General features: G+C 41.7%; 1 protein-coding gene across 3 annotated transcripts in view; it reads right to left on the bottom strand.

The window, feature by feature from the left end:
* Window positions 1–960: 960 nt before the first annotated feature.
* slit1a (slit homolog 1a (Drosophila)) overlaps window positions 961–15,060 on the bottom strand; it is a 98,235-nt gene continuing 84,135 nt past the window's right edge. For 2 of the 3 annotated variants that reach the window (XM_059359215.1, XM_059359216.1), the window contains 13 exons: window positions 11,093–11,164; window positions 9,251–9,414; window positions 9,039–9,163; window positions 8,825–8,922; window positions 8,602–8,741; window positions 8,022–8,115; window positions 7,770–7,907; window positions 7,451–7,679; window positions 7,059–7,189; window positions 6,810–6,964; window positions 5,572–5,860; window positions 4,847–5,058; window positions 961–4,344 (listed from right to left, as the gene is read on the bottom strand). In XM_059359215.1, coding sequence (XP_059215198.1) covers window positions 4,106–4,344; window positions 4,847–5,058; window positions 5,572–5,860; window positions 6,810–6,964; window positions 7,059–7,189; window positions 7,451–7,679; window positions 7,770–7,907; window positions 8,022–8,115; window positions 8,602–8,741; window positions 8,825–8,922; window positions 9,039–9,163; window positions 9,251–9,414; window positions 11,093–11,164 — 2,086 coding nt within the window. In that variant the 3' untranslated portion in view covers window positions 961–4,105. Of the gene's footprint in view, window positions 4,345–4,846; window positions 5,059–5,571; window positions 5,861–6,770; window positions 6,965–7,058; window positions 7,190–7,450; window positions 7,680–7,769; window positions 7,908–8,021; window positions 8,116–8,601; window positions 8,742–8,824; window positions 8,923–9,038; window positions 9,164–9,250; window positions 9,415–11,092; window positions 11,165–15,060 lie in introns of all 3 variants that reach the window. The other variant, XM_059359214.1, reaches the window with a different exon arrangement.

Here is a 15,060-nt window from a genome sequence, read left to right as displayed (position 1 = left end):
TATATATATATATATATATATATATATATATATATATATAATTTGATGACATAGTCTGATTTTCTTTCATAAAATATTGGGACCCCCCTAAAAAAAGTCATACTATAGTATGTACATTTTTGTCAAAACAGGTTAAAAAAAAAAAGGGTCTAAAATGCTAGAAATGTGTCTAATATAGTCTGGTGATACCTATGGAAGTATAGTTTGTCCAAAATAGCGGGGGGAAAAAACACCATATTATGGGATGTCCAAAAATGACCCCCTCAAAAAAAGGGCGATTTTTGTCAAAAATTGTCAAATTTTAAAATGGCTAAAAAGGCTTAAAATAGGTCAATTATTGTCTGGTGATACATATTAGAACATAATATGGCCGTAAATGACAGAAAAACACCATATTTAGGGATGTCCAAAAATGACCCCCTCAAAAAAAAATTCAATTGTCACATTTCAAAATGCCTAAAAAGGTTGTTTCCCTCTGAGTTTCTGTTGAGTTAAAGTAACATTTACATACATAGTAGCAGTAAATTTTGATGTTCAACTTTGGCTAGTTAATGCTATTTTGGGTCCTTTACCATCCTGACGGTGAATACCGGTCAGGAAATCTCACAGCATTGTTAAGGGTAAGCCTACTCATGTAAAATAATCTGTTATACGATAATAAACCATGAAAATAATCAGGATAAACTTCATAATGAATCATTTTATTTGAGAACTCTACCGCTCACACTGGGATCAGCAGCTAACTGTCACTTTCTCATCATCTCATCTCTCACCATCATTGTTGGTAAACAGTAAATTGGTTTATACTATGACTTTTTTCCCCCTGCAATTTGGTCACATACTACTAGTCTGACTTTTTTCGTGAAATTTGACGACACATTATACTATGACTTTTTTCATGACAATTAATAACATTCTATCATGTTAACTACATTTTGAGTAAAAGAAAAAGACAACACATTCTTAAAAGCACACACATTTAAGTTTAATTAATGAAAAAGAGTGGAGGTTTGGTAAACATTTTGTCGGTGGCACTACATACATTCAGCATTATTGGGAGTTTTTCAGCTTAATCCCACCATCAATCCTGTAACAAAAAAGCAAAAAGACAGAACCCAACGAGAGATATTTCTTAAGTTTTTGCACCAGTTCAATACAACAGAGACATTGTGTCGTTTACAATAACATATTTATGTAGATAGTTCATAGTATGGAAAATCTGTGTTTCTGGTCGTGTGACCAGATAACTGAATTACATCTCAATATAGCACAAGCACCACTAAGATGTCTACCAGGAAGTTGAATGCACCAGTCCAGTACAGATCAGTGCAGAGGAAGGAAAGGAGACATGAAAAGAAAGCCACATTCGACTAAATATGCACCTTTACGAAGCACACAGCCTAAGAGTTACAGTGACTGTTCATCAGTATCCTTTATGAGATCTTCTTTTAATGTTATTGTACACCACTGGGATCACATCAACAGCATGTAAAACAAAGCTAACATGGGTAGCAATATGAATAGGAGCTCTGTGTGCATTGTACCAAGCTGAGACCTGGCTCTGCAACCTTTCATACTATAAAGAGACTTTTAACATTTAGATCAGCAAAATGGATAAACACAATCCCAATCTGCAGGGAGAACAATGCCTTAAGCCATCCTGATGGACTGTCACTTATTGAACAGTATGTGATTTCTATATCTTACATTGGAAACTAAATAACAGCTAAAAGTTACCACTTCATGAATAAGCATAGGTCATATTTATCTATACACATTTATACATTCAGGTATGACTGTTGTGTTCAATGTAATTGGCACCATTTCTTCTTTTTTTTTTGTGGATAGCCAGACAGAACTGATAGACATTGAAATGTCCAGACCTTTCTCATTAATGATCTGTCAGTAGTGGGCATGTAATGCTTCACACAGTTGCCCATTCAGACAGATCTAGGATGATATATCTTAAAATGATTATTGTCCACGGAAGCAACTTCATCCTTTTTCTTCTGGCTTGACAGCAGCTTATGATCAGTTGAGCTTGACTACTTTAACTCTGTTGAACTAAAAACACCTCTATGGCAAACATCTTTCAAATTAAAATGATAGAAATACAACCCAACACTTCAACAAAATGAACATGAAAACAATCCTTTAAGTGTGGTATGGTAATTACAAGGTAAATTTGAGGGGGACATCTCTTAATCTCCAGCCCCTGCAGCAAATGAGGAATGTCTGAGCCAGAGAGGAGGAAAACACTGTCGTAACTCGCTATTAAGTGATGTTACAAATACCTTACAGATTTTTATGCTATTTTTCATTCATTATTTTACCTTTTTTCATCCTTTTGAAATTTTTGAAAATATCTGAAAGTCAGCAACATTTATGCCTTTCACTTTCTACAGGAAAACGCCTTTGATAAAATAAATAAAAACAAGCACAGACTCTCATGAATTAGATGTAATATTCACATGGAAGACAACATATACAATATTAAACATATTTCTAGACCAATACTGCCTCCAATACAACAAGGCCAACCAGCTGCTGTATTTTTGGCCAATTAACGTAATTAATTACCTTGTTGGAGCAAGTGAGATCAACAAATAAAAACACCTAGGGAACCAACTGAATGCCTTTCCACCAGTCCCAAAGCTTCCAGAAACAGACTTACTCTTTAACATAGAAAAATACTATACCAAAATGAAATACAAATATATATATATTAGAATCTGTTAGGCATTTCTATATAAAGAGTTGTTGGGGAGGGTTTGGGGGGGCAGCTAAAGGAGTTAGGTTACATCATGAGACAAAATATAACAAAATATAACAAAAATAAAAACAAATCAATATGAGAAATTAGACAAAACAAAACAAAAATCAGAAGATGATTCCTCAACCGTTTTGTTTTGTAATAACATTTATAATGATATTAAGAAGCTCTACATATTTGTTGGCAAACTCTTCTCCACACATGCAACAGTTTGCACAAGTTTAATACTGCAGGCATCAAGAGGAGCAGGGCTAAACCGCCTCCTGCTCAAACGGGTTGGGATTATGCAAATCATCCTAACCCTGAGGCAATGCATGCTGGGGGACTGATAACCACTGGGCACTGCCAGCACCAGGTTGGTTTGCTGTACGAACAGAAGAGGTTGTTGCGCCACACGAGCCCTCTCCCTTTTACAAGTGTTAAGACTGTGTAAATGTATGTATGCCATGCATGTGTGATCATGTACTTCAGAGAGGTGTACGACTGTCGTTTTCAGTGCTGCTCGTCAGTGCAGTCTCTACTTTTACGGAGTTTTTATGTTACGGTACCTCACAGTAAACAACTGTGATGCCACACCACCTGGCCTCGACGCCACGACATCCGCACTGCATTATGTGCCACTCTAACCCTTTTCTTTGTCCACTTCTACATGTGCATGTGTGGATGGATGACTGTATCCTGGCAGAGAATTTGCTACACCAAACCAACAACAAACTGTAACTCAACCCAAACCATCAGTCCAGGTAACCCAGCCAAGCTCAACTCAAGATAGCTTTGCCAAGTCAAACGGTCCAGCTCTCCTCTCATTCCTCTGTTTCTCTCTTTTTGTCGTCTTTCTCTGTCTCTCCTCTGCCATTCTTAGCCAGGCTGGACCCCACTGTCCTCACTGCCTCCACGAAGTAACGATGGTAGATGGTGGCTAGGCTGTCAGAGGCCTCACAGATGGATGGGGAATTCACACTGGGTAATTTGGGTTGGAGGGATGCCTCACTCTGAATGCAACACCTTTTAAATCTCTGGACCCCTTGGAACAATGTTGCAGATACAATGGTTCTGTTGCCGTTCTTGTCACTTCTACATTGTTGCTCATGATGTTGGTTTCTCTGTGTTACTGTAGGTCACACACCCTTGAAAGGGGAGGAAATGTCCTATTTTACAAACATTGTTGTCCATAATATATAGATAGAGGTTTTATATATATTCTTTATACTCTCTCTCTTTCTTTCTTTCCTTCCCTCCCTCGCTATCCTCCAGTCCTCTCTCTTCCTTCTTTCCTTTCTTTCTTTCTATCTTCTGCTCGGCGGCAGCGGCAGGAAATGTGAGTGAATGCTGCTACATGCAGCCCACGCAGCCGCACTTGATGGTCTTTTCCACTTCCTCGCTGAAGGAGGTTCCATCGCTGCATTCAAAGGTGTATTTCCGGCGTTTCATTCGCTGGCTGGCACAGCAGGCGCCCGTGTCACAAGCCCCGGTGCACTCCACCCAAGAGACCATGCGTGTCGTCTGGCAGATGGCGTAGCCTCGCTGTACCTGGTAGAAGTCTCGCACAGGTTCACCTCGGCATTCAGACTCTGGGAAACAGGAAAAAACACCCGTAGATATTAATTATCATTACTTAATCAGGGTATGTGCAGGAAATCTAAAGTACATTTTTACCTCATAGTATACATTTCACTATATCATAAAACATTGTGGTATAGTTTTGTATTATATTATATATAATATATATAATATATATATATTTGTAAATTATATAGTAAGTTATAGTATGTTCTAAAACATGTCATAGTATTTCATAAAAATGTCACATAAAAAGACAATATACTATGTAAACAAAAACATGTCATAAAAACAGCTCTTTGTATAGTATGTCATAAAAAATAATGAAAACAATTATAGCAAATTATGCAATAAAATGTCCTAAAATGTGCTAAGAAAACATAGCATAGTAAGTCATAAAAAGTATAAAAAATGTTAAAATAAAAATGCTAAAAAAATATATTGTTACCACCATGATATCACCAGGTTAAAAAAATGTTTTCCTTAGAATTACAGACTGTAGAGAAGACCAACCTGCATCACAAAGTTCTCCAGTGTAACCACTTTCACAGTGACAGTAGGCATCTCCTGTGTCTGAGATCTGGCAGCGACCGTGTTTGCAGGACAGGCGGCGGCAGGGGTTGAACAGCTCCCCCTGTTGGTTGCACAGGGCGCCGCGGTAACCCTCTGCACACTCGCAACGGTACGACTGAGAGTCCAGTGGGATGCACTTTCCATGGACACACCTAGTAAGACACAATAACCTTGTTTAAAATTCCTGCTCAAATAGCAAAACAATGAAGTTAATGTTTAAAGAACATTGGAAAGAGTCTCAAAAGAAAAATAGCTAAGTACATTTATTGAAGTACTGTACTTTTTTACATGTACTTTTTACTCCACTTTGTTCATCCGATTACATTGTTACCTTTCAGATTAACACTGATTTCCCAAAATCCCAAGATAAGAGAAATGTTGTGAATTTGTGAAGCAAAACTTATTATTTTAATTTTTCCTTAACTGACCCCTTGGATTTATCTTGGGCCCTTCAAGGGGGCCCAAACCTTTGGTGGGGAACCACTAGGCTAAGGTACCTTAAACTATCTCCACCTGCACTACAACAGAAAAATTCCTGTCACACATTGTTACATCAGTACAACAATTAAATTGCACTTCTTCTACCATTGCCAATTGTGTGAGAAGACAATGGTCAACAAGACGTTTACTGTGAAATATGAATTATGTTCCATTTGCTAACATACTTGCTGCCCTGGCAGGGGTTGGCAGCAGGCTCGTCACACTGTGGCCCGCTCCAGCCTGGCTGGCAGTGGCACACAGGTCCCTGGACCCCATCAGGCTGGCAGATGCCATGTACACAGTAGATCTTCTTGCAGGGCTCGCAGCCCGGTACCACGCCAGGCTTCATCTGGGTCTTGGTGAAGTCCTGGAGCTCATTGTTGATGTACAGGTTCTGGATACAGCCATGGAAACTGGAGCCGTTCTGGAGCTGCCAGAGACGGAAAGTGCCCGAGTGTACATCCACTGGCATGCCTAGGAGGAGAGAAAAAAGAGATGATGTTACAAGATGTGAAAAGGTGCATACTGGATCACAGACAGACAGCTAACACAGGGCTGGTATGAGTGTAATGGAGGAAGATATTTCAAACATGTGTGTCCAGTGCATATACAATTTGTCAAATTAAAAAATGCAACTCTATTTTAAACTGGCTCCGATATTTTGAATTTGCACCACAAGACACATCATCCTTGAAAAAGAAGACAGCAAAAGGCAAAGGAGTGTGGGAAAATGTCTCCTGTAGTGTTGTATGAATGAAGAACAGTCAAGCACAACACAGCAAATCACAGCACTGTACAAATTTTAAGCCACTCCTAAACAAACTCTCATGTCAACCCCGAAACAAGGGCTGCATGGCAGCAAATAAACAAAAGGATTTTTGGTAATTATCTGCTAAAATTCTTTAAATGGCAAGGGTGGCCAAATCACACATTACAATTAAATACAGTTGCAATTGTGCAAAAACAATCCGTGCAAATACAAAATCAATTTGAAGGTGAAGACTGTGTCTTGTAGTTCTTAAGGTAATCACTAGAGGGTGCACTTTACACACTGTGCTAAATGACTACTTAGTGGATCAGAAAGTGGTTTATTGTATATTTATTATAGGTTATGATGTGTAATGTTTTTTTTTATTACAAATGTTGGCATATGGCTTATTGGAAGGTCTTTGTATATTTATGTATTGTGAATTTTTGTTTGGCTGGCTAGCAAACACAGTCATGACTGAAGGTGGGGATGGTGTGGGTGTAGGACAGGGTCTGGGTTTGGGTGGAGGTAGGACGGGGTTGAAGGGTTGCATGGTTGAGGGGAGGGGTTGGTTGCGGTGGTGACAAAGCGAGGGGGAGGGGTGGTGATTGACAGTAGTGTAGTAGTTAAGAGTGCCTGCAGAGGAGGGAGGTGTGTTCTGGAGAGGGCCCCTACCCCCCACATATAGTGGAGCCTCCCCATTGAGGGGCCGCACCGCCCCAAAGCTGTCCATTGTGGTAGGGAGACCCCCGTCAATGGACAGGTTCACCATCTGGTCAAAGGTCACAAGCTCCACTGTGTGGAACTGGCCATCGTTGATAGTCTCGGTACTGGCAAAGGAAAACAGAGATTGGACATAAGACTTAATAAAATAATTTAAATGCCACCTTTTCATCAGCTAACAGACTGTCAGAGGCGACTTACCTGTAGATGGCATGTCCTGGCTGGCTGCCGGGGTCATAGCTGACCTTGACATGACCTTGGTAAAGCTCCACAGCAATGTGATCATTGTCTCCATTGTACAATAGGATACCATTATCCTCAGCTGTGGACACCTACAGAAAGAAAAGTTGGTGTTTGAAGCATACAGGTTTCAGAAAGGCCCATTTCTTGAACATTCTGCTCTTGCACAATCTCTGTTTATATCTACTGTAAAAACACCATTTCATTTGTTAATTTTGTGTCAACTTCTCATGGGTGTTAAGTAAGGTGTCATCTGCATACATTAGTATATGGTGAAAAGCAGTGGCCCTAATATCAAGCCCTGTGGTACTCCCATGGTGCAAAGTATGTATAATGTAAAATGTATTGTTTACCTGTAAGGTGATGTTAGCTTGTGGCCAGTTCTTGAGGTCAGAGAGCAGCAGGTAGGAGTCTCTGTCAATGAAGTTAACACTGACCAGCTTCTCGCAGCGGGGTCCCCCAAACTCTGGGGGACACTGGCAAAGGGCACGCCCGCCACGCTCCACACATTGGGCATTGTTCTGGCAGTCGGCCAGCTCACACAGGGACAGTGGAGATGGAGGAACTTCACATAACTGACCACTTCAGAAAGAAAGAGAGGCAGGATTATGTTAGTGAAGTAGATATAGCCAAAATAAAGCCTTAAGTATGCTAATTCTAAGCTTTTCTCACTTGTATCCATCAGGGCAGTCGCAGGAGTAACCATTGAGCTCGTCCACACACTGAGCTCCATTCTGACAGCGATGCTCCTCACAGTCATTGTAGTCTACACTGCAGTCATCACCAACATAACCAGGAGCACACACACACCTGCAATACACAAACACAAGACTGGCATCAAAGGGGAAAGCTACCTCCTAGTATGTACATTTTTCAGCATATGCAATCATCATTTTGCAATGATGCAATCAAGCAAATATTTACTTGGGTCCAGTTGAGCTGATGAGGCAGGTAGACTGATGTTGGCAGGGGCTACGTCCAGGGGCACACACATCTTCCATTTCTTCACACATCTCCCCTACACAGAAACAAGCATTGAAAAAAAGCATGAACTGCTGTAAAACAGCATGATCATTACAGCATGATCATTAAAAAGAAAAAAAAATCAATTTGCCAGCCAGATAAGGAAAAAGACTGAAAACTAGATGGTGTTTCTTATTTCAATAATCAGACCAGTTTAAAAAAAAAAAAAAACAACACTGCAAATTAATATTTTCCCCCTCTAATGAAGTAGAATAATTCCATTAAATCAAGTGGAGTTAAAGAGCAACCTAGTTTCAATAAGATCTATCTTAAATTTCTTAATTTCTTTACTTTCTAAAATAAACTTTTAGTTTAGTTGTTCGCTTTTTCATTTTCTTTTAGCCTATTTCAAGTAATCTACTGGGAGATTTTTTTGCTTCATACAAAATTTCTGTAAATTACAAAATACATTGCTTGTTTGTACAGGGGGCCTTTTGGAGCGGATTTGCCTCTTGAGTCAGACTGTGCTGCATCCACTAACCTGTGTAGTAGGGGGGACAAAAACAAGTGTAGTTGTTGACTCCATCAATGCAGGTTGCTCCGTTCTCACAGTCGTTGTCCTCGCAGTCATCAATGTTGATTTGGCAAGTGGGGCCCTCGAAGCCCAGTGGACATGCGCAACTGCAAAAAAACGTACACCCTTGTTATGTCATGTTTCTTGTGAGTTAAACTGTTGCAATGATCTCAATGCTCGCCTTCCTCACCTGTATTCTCCCTCTTGATCCTCATTCACTTGGCAGGTTCCTCCATTGGCACATGGGTTACATACACAGGCATTTAGAGCTGTCTCACAGTTCTTGCCCTGTGACAGAAAACAGAGATAATGTTAATACATTTTTCATTCTTTGCTATAAATTACGCATACTTCAACACATCGAGGATGTTTGCATATAGGTAGTAGCATTGTGTAGCGCTGACCTTGAATCCTGGTGGGCAGCTGCACCTGTAGATGTCCACCGTGTCGCTGTGACAGATGCCTTGGTTCAGACAGGGGCTGGACAGACAGGGGTTACACTTGGCCAGCACTGTCGTGTCCACATCACCTTAGGAAAATGCCAGAACAATTAGAATGAATTGCATGTAGATAGTAGTCGTTTCATTATAAGTCTGTGTCCACCACAATAACTTACCTGTACATTCAAACTTCTTAGCAGGTGTGGTGAGCAGCAGTTTGCCCTCCATGCCCTGTGGTCCAGCACAGCGAGCGATGCCAGGCTCCTTGTAGCTAGTCTTCACCCAGTCAGACAGCCAGCGCAGGCGACAGTCACAGTGCAAGGGGTTGGCACCGATTGCCCTGATAGAGCAGAGGAGATGACCTTATCAGTGGTTTGACTCCTGACTTCCAGGAAAGATTGTGGGGCAGATCAACAAATTTAAAAACAGATATTATGATTTGATTAAAAGAACATCAGCTCTGCCAATGGCAAAGATAGATAGCGGAAAGGTACAAAGCTGAAATTGATGGACGGTTGATAAAGTAAGCTAAAAGTAAGATAAGATAAGATAAGATAAGATAAGATAGAACTTTATTTATCTCGAAGGAAATTCTGGAGCGAGAAAAACAAGAAAGACTGTGCGAAGCCACATCTTTCTAAAGGCAAAAAACGTATATACAACTTATGATAAGGAAACTGGGGAAAAAAGGTAAAACTATGAGAGAAAAGTAGTTAAAAGAGACAAGACGAGGAGGAGCGACTCTGCGGCTACCGCCTGTGACGATGCTGGACGTGATGTAGAAACAGTTGAATTAGTTATACATTCAGAACATACACTTAAAAAGGGTTATGTGAGTCCATCTAACAGGGCCGTGGGTATACCTTGGACCACAAATGTTTGGAGCCACTGATCTAGAATTTATAGCCTATTTTTCAGGCTCATTAAGTTCAGTAACAACTCCAGTCACTGTAATACACTCCATCACCAGCAGATGTCTCTACACCCTAACATAAAACAATCCAACTCAACTTTGTGTACTATACAAATAAAACGCTGCTTCTTTAAGAATAAAGAAGATTTAAAGTTTAATGCTCAATGCCACTTTGTGCCATACATCATGTGGAGGAGGGCTTCTCAATTATAGGCAAAGGTGCGAACAGAAGGCACTCTTAACCACTTCTGTCATGGTGGTCGTGAATCAATGACGCTCTGTCCTCCCGGTGGATGCACAAACACTCCTGAATCGATGCTGTTCCATTACGGTGGAACACAGGCTCATCTTTCAGGCCTGGCCAATAGCTGACACCTGACATCTGCTAACATGAAAGCCACTTGACTGTGACTGTGGATCAATGGCTGCCCTCCATCCCTCCCTTCAGCCTGTTTTCATGCAGCCTTGACTCCTGTACTGCCCTCGAAAAAATGTCTTTGTTTATTTCCCTCCCTTCTTCCTCTGCAGCTCTGACACTGATAGGTCTATTGATCAGTGACTGTCAGGGGATGATGTGAATATCTGGGCTGCATGGCAGAGGGCACACTGCAAAGATACTTCTGTGTAGTTTTACACATGTCCATGAATCCATGCACAACCACACAACGTCTACACACAACACACAAAATTACAGACATGAATAAACAAACCAAAACAAACACTAAAGTCCGCAGACCATGGAGAATCTGTGTGTGTGTTATTGAAGAGGTGTGTGTGTTTCGGAGATGTCACAGGGAGATGAGACAGTACAGGGGTCTGTGTGTTGCTTTAACCACAGGACTGCGGTTGATTAAGGGAGGGCTTGGCTCATGTGAAGCCCACCAAAGAGGACTACAGACAGGCCACTGTGAGCCACGCTCTCCGGCTGTCTGACCAGACCCCCTCTGTGCCTGAAGTGCGTATGTGTGTCTGTGTGTGTACATGTGTGGACTAAGTGCAGACAGTATCACATAGGCTGCCACTAGGGTATACTGTGCTTGCTTGCGTGTGTGTGTGTGTGTGTGTGTGTGTGTGTGTGTGTGCGTGTGTGTGTGCCACTACTTACAAGTGGGACAGGGAGGCCACGTCGTTGAAGATGCCATCAGGAAGCTCTGAGATTTCATTGCCATGGAGAGACCTAAAGGGATGATGGAGGAAGAAGATGAAAAAAAGAGAGAAATGAATGACTATAGACATGTTTCATCACAGGGAAAAATATTCTTTTGTGCAAAGTTTTCTGTTGAATTATTGGAGTTGAAGTGATTAGATAAGTCATTGATTAGAAAATGAACTGTTATGATAATACAATAAATCACTTGTGGCACATTTTTAAGCAAACACATTTGCTCATTGCAGTTTCTCAGGTGTGACAATTTCCTCCTTCTGTGATTAAATATTGGATATCTTTGAGTTTTTAACTGTTAGTCAAAGACAAAACATACAATTTGAAAATGTTATCATGGGAAAGTTGCATGTTGGAGACTGGGATTGGCATTTTAAACAAACAAAGACTTTGGATCTCATGCAGAAAGCAATTTAGACAAATTTCCTCTTATTTTTCTTCGTATCCAAGATTTGTTCTTGTTTTTGTCGTAATCATGTATCGGTACTATTGGGGGAATTTTGGAGGGAAAAAAAAATCATAATTTAGTATTCTTCTTTTCTCTGACATAAGAGAAAATTGTGGTCAAGGGTACTCCTACCAAAATTTAAAAAAATAAAATAAACAAATAGTTTTTCTAATGTATAAAAACATTTGTGTTTAATTACCTAACCCCCCCACCCCCCCTTCCCAATATTTATATATTAGAACAGTGTAACCAGAGGGGGAACCAATAGGTGGCTGTTATGTTTCCGCAAAAACAATGTGTGTCCGAAGGGCGTTATCAGCGATAATCGCATTACGAGAGCAATGCAGAGTGGCGGGAGCTGGACACACTCTGGCACATGTGGCCGGAACAGCTACCACAACAACTTGTTGTTGTAAAACACATACAAAGGGAGTGTGACTTCATTCTCTGGTCAGGACGCCATTACTCCACAATATCTATCATGGTAAAGGGATCAAATAATGAAGAGAAAACAAAAGACATTTTTAAGAAAATGTTGCTGCATGAGAGCCAACTAAACCAGAAGTAGCAGGGAAATTGTTGAGGAATATTTCAGTGTTGTGTTGGGCAGTTGTATTGGGTTTGTATTTCTGGTTGAGCCTTATGCAGCTGGCAGAGATGTGAGGCTCTGTAAGTCTGTAAAAGACTGGTGTCAAGTTTCTATGTGCGTCTGGCTAGCAGGGCAACAAGGGTACGGGGGGGGGGGGGGGGGGGGTGCAGAGCTGCACCACATGGAGGACAGTGAAAAACATTTGTGTGATTGTGCGGATTTACACAACGTCTGTTTATGAGCTTGCATATTTGTGCATATTTGTAGGGAGGTTAATGTTTGTGTGCATGTACACTATATTGTACTTATCGCTATTCTCCTCGCTGTTCTCTGACTACTATCTAGGGTGACAAGCCAACATGGCTTAATGGCCAGATGACTGATGGCTGCTGTAATCCGCAGGGTCATTACCACCTCCAACCCTCCGCTGACCGCACGCTAATGTTACCACAGCTCAGTCTGCAGCACCAATACCTGACACTCCAGCTCTTTATGCATGGATGATGAGAACTGATGTATAAACAGACTTTGAAACCCCACTTCCTCCTTTGTTTGATCTGGGAATTATCACTAAGCTGCGGAAGAGTCAGGGGAAAGAATACAGAGAGTGAAGCTGGTCAATGTTAAGGATGAAGAGTAGGAAAGGGAAAATATACAATGTAACCATCTGAGACAACAAGTTAATTGGCCTGTGTGCAGGGGAGAATGCTTATTAGTGTGGAGTGAGTAGTTTTGTTAGTCAGAGTTAGGATACTGAGGGCATGAAGCCAGCAGCAGTGTGCCAGCTAGGCAGAGATCTCATGGGAGAAAGGAGCCAGGGAGTCTCCAGGAAGAAACCTGATCCGCTCTCCTGCTAACATTCACCCTGTCTGTCTCTGTGTGTTTTTTCTTCTTTTTCTTTTCTACAGCTGTATATCATTACATCACTGTATCTCACCTATGTCAACTTATCTCTAGGCTGGCACAATCCTCAGAATGGAATTGCATTTGATGTTTCTCGACAGGAAAATTATAGTTTATGATCTACAGAGTACACAGGCTGTCCAACTGAACATGCTCAAAATGTTCACACAGGCTTTGTTCACCTGCAACCAGTTAATAATGTTGCAATTCTGTGAGCCCTCTGAGCTACATGTCTTGAGGCTCATGTAGCGCTGCTTCCAAGCAGTTTGAGAATATGTCAGTTTTTATTTCATTCTTTGCAGGCTTTTGCATTCTTTTCCTTTATCACACTCTTTCATATCACTTTCTTTTCTCACAGCTTCCCACCCAAACCCTGGCGAGCCACGCCCTTGCGCTGTCTCAGCTCACTCACCTCACACCTAATACCCAGCAGGCCAATTAGCAGCTTATTAATCTGCAGCTCAAACCACAACCATCACACACACACACACACACACACACACACACACACACCCACACACACACGCACGCACACACACATTCACGTACTCTTGCACCAAACCACACCACACCCATGCCAGGCTCAAACCCATGGTCTGTTTGAAGCCCTGAGCGTTAATGATTCTTCTCCTCTTTACTGCTCTGTAAAGCCAAAGGTGCAGCTTTATAAAGGCTTTGGCACCTCAGTGTGTGTGAGTACGCATGAGTGTGTCCCGTTCAGAGCCCGCTTTGGCATCTCTCTGCGGTTTTCTGTGAAGCTTCCAACTTTGAACTTTGAACCCGGTTGAAACTATTAAATTGAGCTCATTGTCGCTTCAGTTTTGTGGCACCCACACAGCCTCACTTAGTAAAAAGAAATAAAAAATGCCAATTGACATTTAATGGGAGGCTTATGATTGATCACACCAGCAGTAAAGACATCAAAGTTTTCTGCTTCATTTGGACTCCGGTCTGACTGAGACAATAAGGTAGTCCAGACAGTGTGTGTGTCTGAGCTTGTATATACTTCTGAGCCTGTGTGGCGTGTATGGGGGGTGGGTGGCGTTAGGGGGAGGGCCTCACATGGCGTCTAGCACACTTGCGATACTTTAAAAGTGAAGGTGGCGTGAATGAGTAAGAGCAGGAATAACGGACGCAGCTTCATTAGAGATCAAAGCGACGCACCCGGGCTAGCAAGGCGGCATCAGCTAATGATGACCGAGCTTCACTCTCATTCCACGCTAAAAGGGCTCTTACGCTTTGTGCCTCGTAATGATCAGGGCTTTAGTCGAATCCCGCCGTAAAAAGAGGCTTTGTTGAAGCTTTGTTGTCAGTAGTAAAAAGTGTGCCTGCTATGAGCACACATGGAAGGCCGATAAGTCTACTCCCACACACATACTAACGGGCACCAAGCCAGTGGATGACAAACATATAAGCTATGCACACACACACACACACACACAGATGCATACATAATCTCATAAGGACTGCTGCTGGGTCTGGTCTCTGTTTCTGCCTCTGCAGAACTAAACTGTACATTTGAGTTAAAGTGTGAGGCATCCAGCTGCTGTATCTTTGGATGCAGGTCCAAAGATTGGTTTCGGTTTCGTCATTTATCTGTCCAACGTATTTACATTCTACATCTCAGTTATTTAGCAGACCGATTCAACCATGGGGAGCCCATGGTCACTGAGAGTACACAATCAAAGACTTTATAACTTCATAAAAGCCCAGAGGCAGAGTCGAAACCATTACGGTTAGCGGGGTAAAACATTCGCTGGTAATCAGTGTCAGAGTGATTTTGTACAGTGGGTTGTGGGGGCGCGTGTTTGGCCCTGATGGTGAGGCGGTGATGAGCTCAGGGCATTTAGAGGTGAACAGGCATACTGAGAAGATGTTTGACGAAGAGGTGTGGGCAGGAGTACGAGCTGGAACATCATTGCTGCTGCCCCCATGGCTGCCATTTAAACACAGAAAATAGGTTGGAGGTTG

This window comes from Centropristis striata, chromosome 20 (genome assembly GCF_030273125.1).
Source record: "Centropristis striata isolate RG_2023a ecotype Rhode Island chromosome 20, C.striata_1.0, whole genome shotgun sequence".
Taxonomy (NCBI): Eukaryota; Metazoa; Chordata; class Actinopteri; order Perciformes; family Serranidae; genus Centropristis; species Centropristis striata.
Note: the sequence above shows the minus strand (reverse complement) of the source record. Positions and strands in the feature narration are given on the sequence as shown.